General features: G+C 40.0%; 1 protein-coding gene across 1 annotated transcript; it reads right to left on the bottom strand.

Moving 5' to 3' along the window:
• Window positions 1-408: 408 nt before the first annotated feature.
• Window positions 409-1,223, bottom strand: LOC105198179. The gene is made up of 2 exons (XM_011164831.1): window positions 1,153-1,223; window positions 409-910 (listed from the first exon to the last, which is right to left on the bottom strand). Exons 1-2 carry the CDS (start codon window positions 1,221-1,223, stop codon window positions 409-411), a joined length of 573 nt encoding a protein of 190 aa, XP_011163133.1.
• Window positions 1,224-1,817: the final 594 nt, after the last annotated feature.

The following is a 1,817-nucleotide window of genomic DNA, read 5'->3' as shown; positions in this document are numbered from 1 at the left end:
GGTACAGATGACAAATCAGGTTCCGGAACTGCTGCAAGAGCCTCGCCAATAAGGAAATGTCCAGGTGTGAGGGCAGAATAATCGCTAACATCATCTGACAGTTGATAAAGTGGCCTCGAATTTAGCACAGCCTCAATTTGTACCATTAAAGTCGTTAGCTCTTCATATGTAAAAAGAGTTTCTCCTATCGCTCGCATAAGATGAAATTTTTTTGATTTTACTGCAGCTTCCCACTTACCTCCAAAATGTGGGGCTGAAGGAGGGTTGAAGTTCTATTTTGTACCGTCATTCGCTATTAGCAAGATCGTGTAGATCCTTGGAAGTTGTTGAAAATCTTTCCCGTAAAGCAGCGTCAGCACCTATGAAATTAGTACCACAATCACTTTGGAGAGTAGCACAAATACCTCTTCAGCCGGTAAAGCGTTTATAAGCAGCTATGAAAGCCTCCGTGGAATAATCCGTAACTACTTCAATGTGTACAGCCGATGTCGCGAGACAGACAAAAATAGCCAAATATCCTTTATAGGTACGTGCTGCTCGTCCTGTCCATGTTTTGATAGACACAGGACCAGCGTAATCGACACCGGAATTTAGAAAAGGTCTAGCTGGTATCACACGAGGTGATGGTAATTGGCCCATAAGCTGTTGTGCTCTTGTACCTCGATATCGTGTACATCGTACACAACGAAGTATAAAGGATCGTACTGGTGCTCTTCCACCTAATATCCAATATGATCTTCTTATTAAACCTAATGTTAGTTGTGTGCCTCCATGAAGAGTCCTATAATGAGCCTCTGCTATAATTAAAGTAGTTAAGGGCGAACGCTTTGGTAAGATTATCGGATGTTTAGCTTCTGTATCGATCTTGGCATGATGTAATCTTCCACCGACTCTTAATAATCCGTATTGTCTATAAAAGGTGTCAGCCTTATAATTGGATTTGATCGAGGTAATAATTCTCCGCTAGAAAGAATTTGTATTTCTTTGTTGAACCAAGAGTGTTGAACAATTCTGCACCAAAAAAGACGACTTTGATTTAATTCTTCTGGTGTTAAAGATTCGTCTAAAAAGAACTTAGACATTTTACGTAAACACAAGATAAATCTACGGCAAATTGATGTAATTCTAATCAATCGCGATAAAGTAGAGTACTTATCTAAAATATCCCAGTAAGATGTGGGTGGAGAAGTAGCGATTAAAATTTGACTAGGTCGTTCTTCCATTTCCGTATCTGGAGGAGGTTTTGATGCAATAGTCGGTCAAAATACGGAAGGTTTCGATAGCCAAGGAAGTCCTTTCCACCAGAGATTAAAATTTATAAGTTGATCAGGGCAAAGACCTCTTGAAGCACAATCTGCTGGGTTTTCTTTTCCGGATATGAAACGCCATGAACCGGAGGGCACTATCTCTTGAATTTGTGATACTCGATTTCTCACAAAATCTTTCCATTTAGAAGGATGAGCAGATATCCATGAAAGTGTAACTGAAGAGTCAGTCCAAAGATAAATTTTGGCTTGTAAAAGATCTAATGTTCGTTGAACGTGCGCTACAAGACGAGACAGAATTAAAGCTGCAGTTAATTCTAAACGAGGAATAGTAAGGTGTTTAAGAGGTGCTACTCTCGTTTTCGATTGAGCTAGTTGTACCGTATACTCGCCATCTTTAATCTGATTTTGGCTTCCAAACGAGTCCAAGAATTTTAAGAAGGGATGGCTCAAATTCAACTGAAGATGTGGTTGCATTGTCATGAAGCAATTCTTTAGGTAACAGATCCGGATGGTTACTGTGCCACTTTTGAAGTGGAAAACCGCCCGCTT

The sequence above is a fragment of the Solenopsis invicta genome, chromosome 8 (genome assembly GCF_016802725.1).
Source record: "Solenopsis invicta isolate M01_SB chromosome 8, UNIL_Sinv_3.0, whole genome shotgun sequence".
Classification (NCBI taxonomy): Eukaryota; Metazoa; Arthropoda; class Insecta; order Hymenoptera; family Formicidae; genus Solenopsis; species Solenopsis invicta.
Note: the sequence above shows the minus strand (reverse complement) of the source record. Positions and strands in the feature narration are given on the sequence as shown.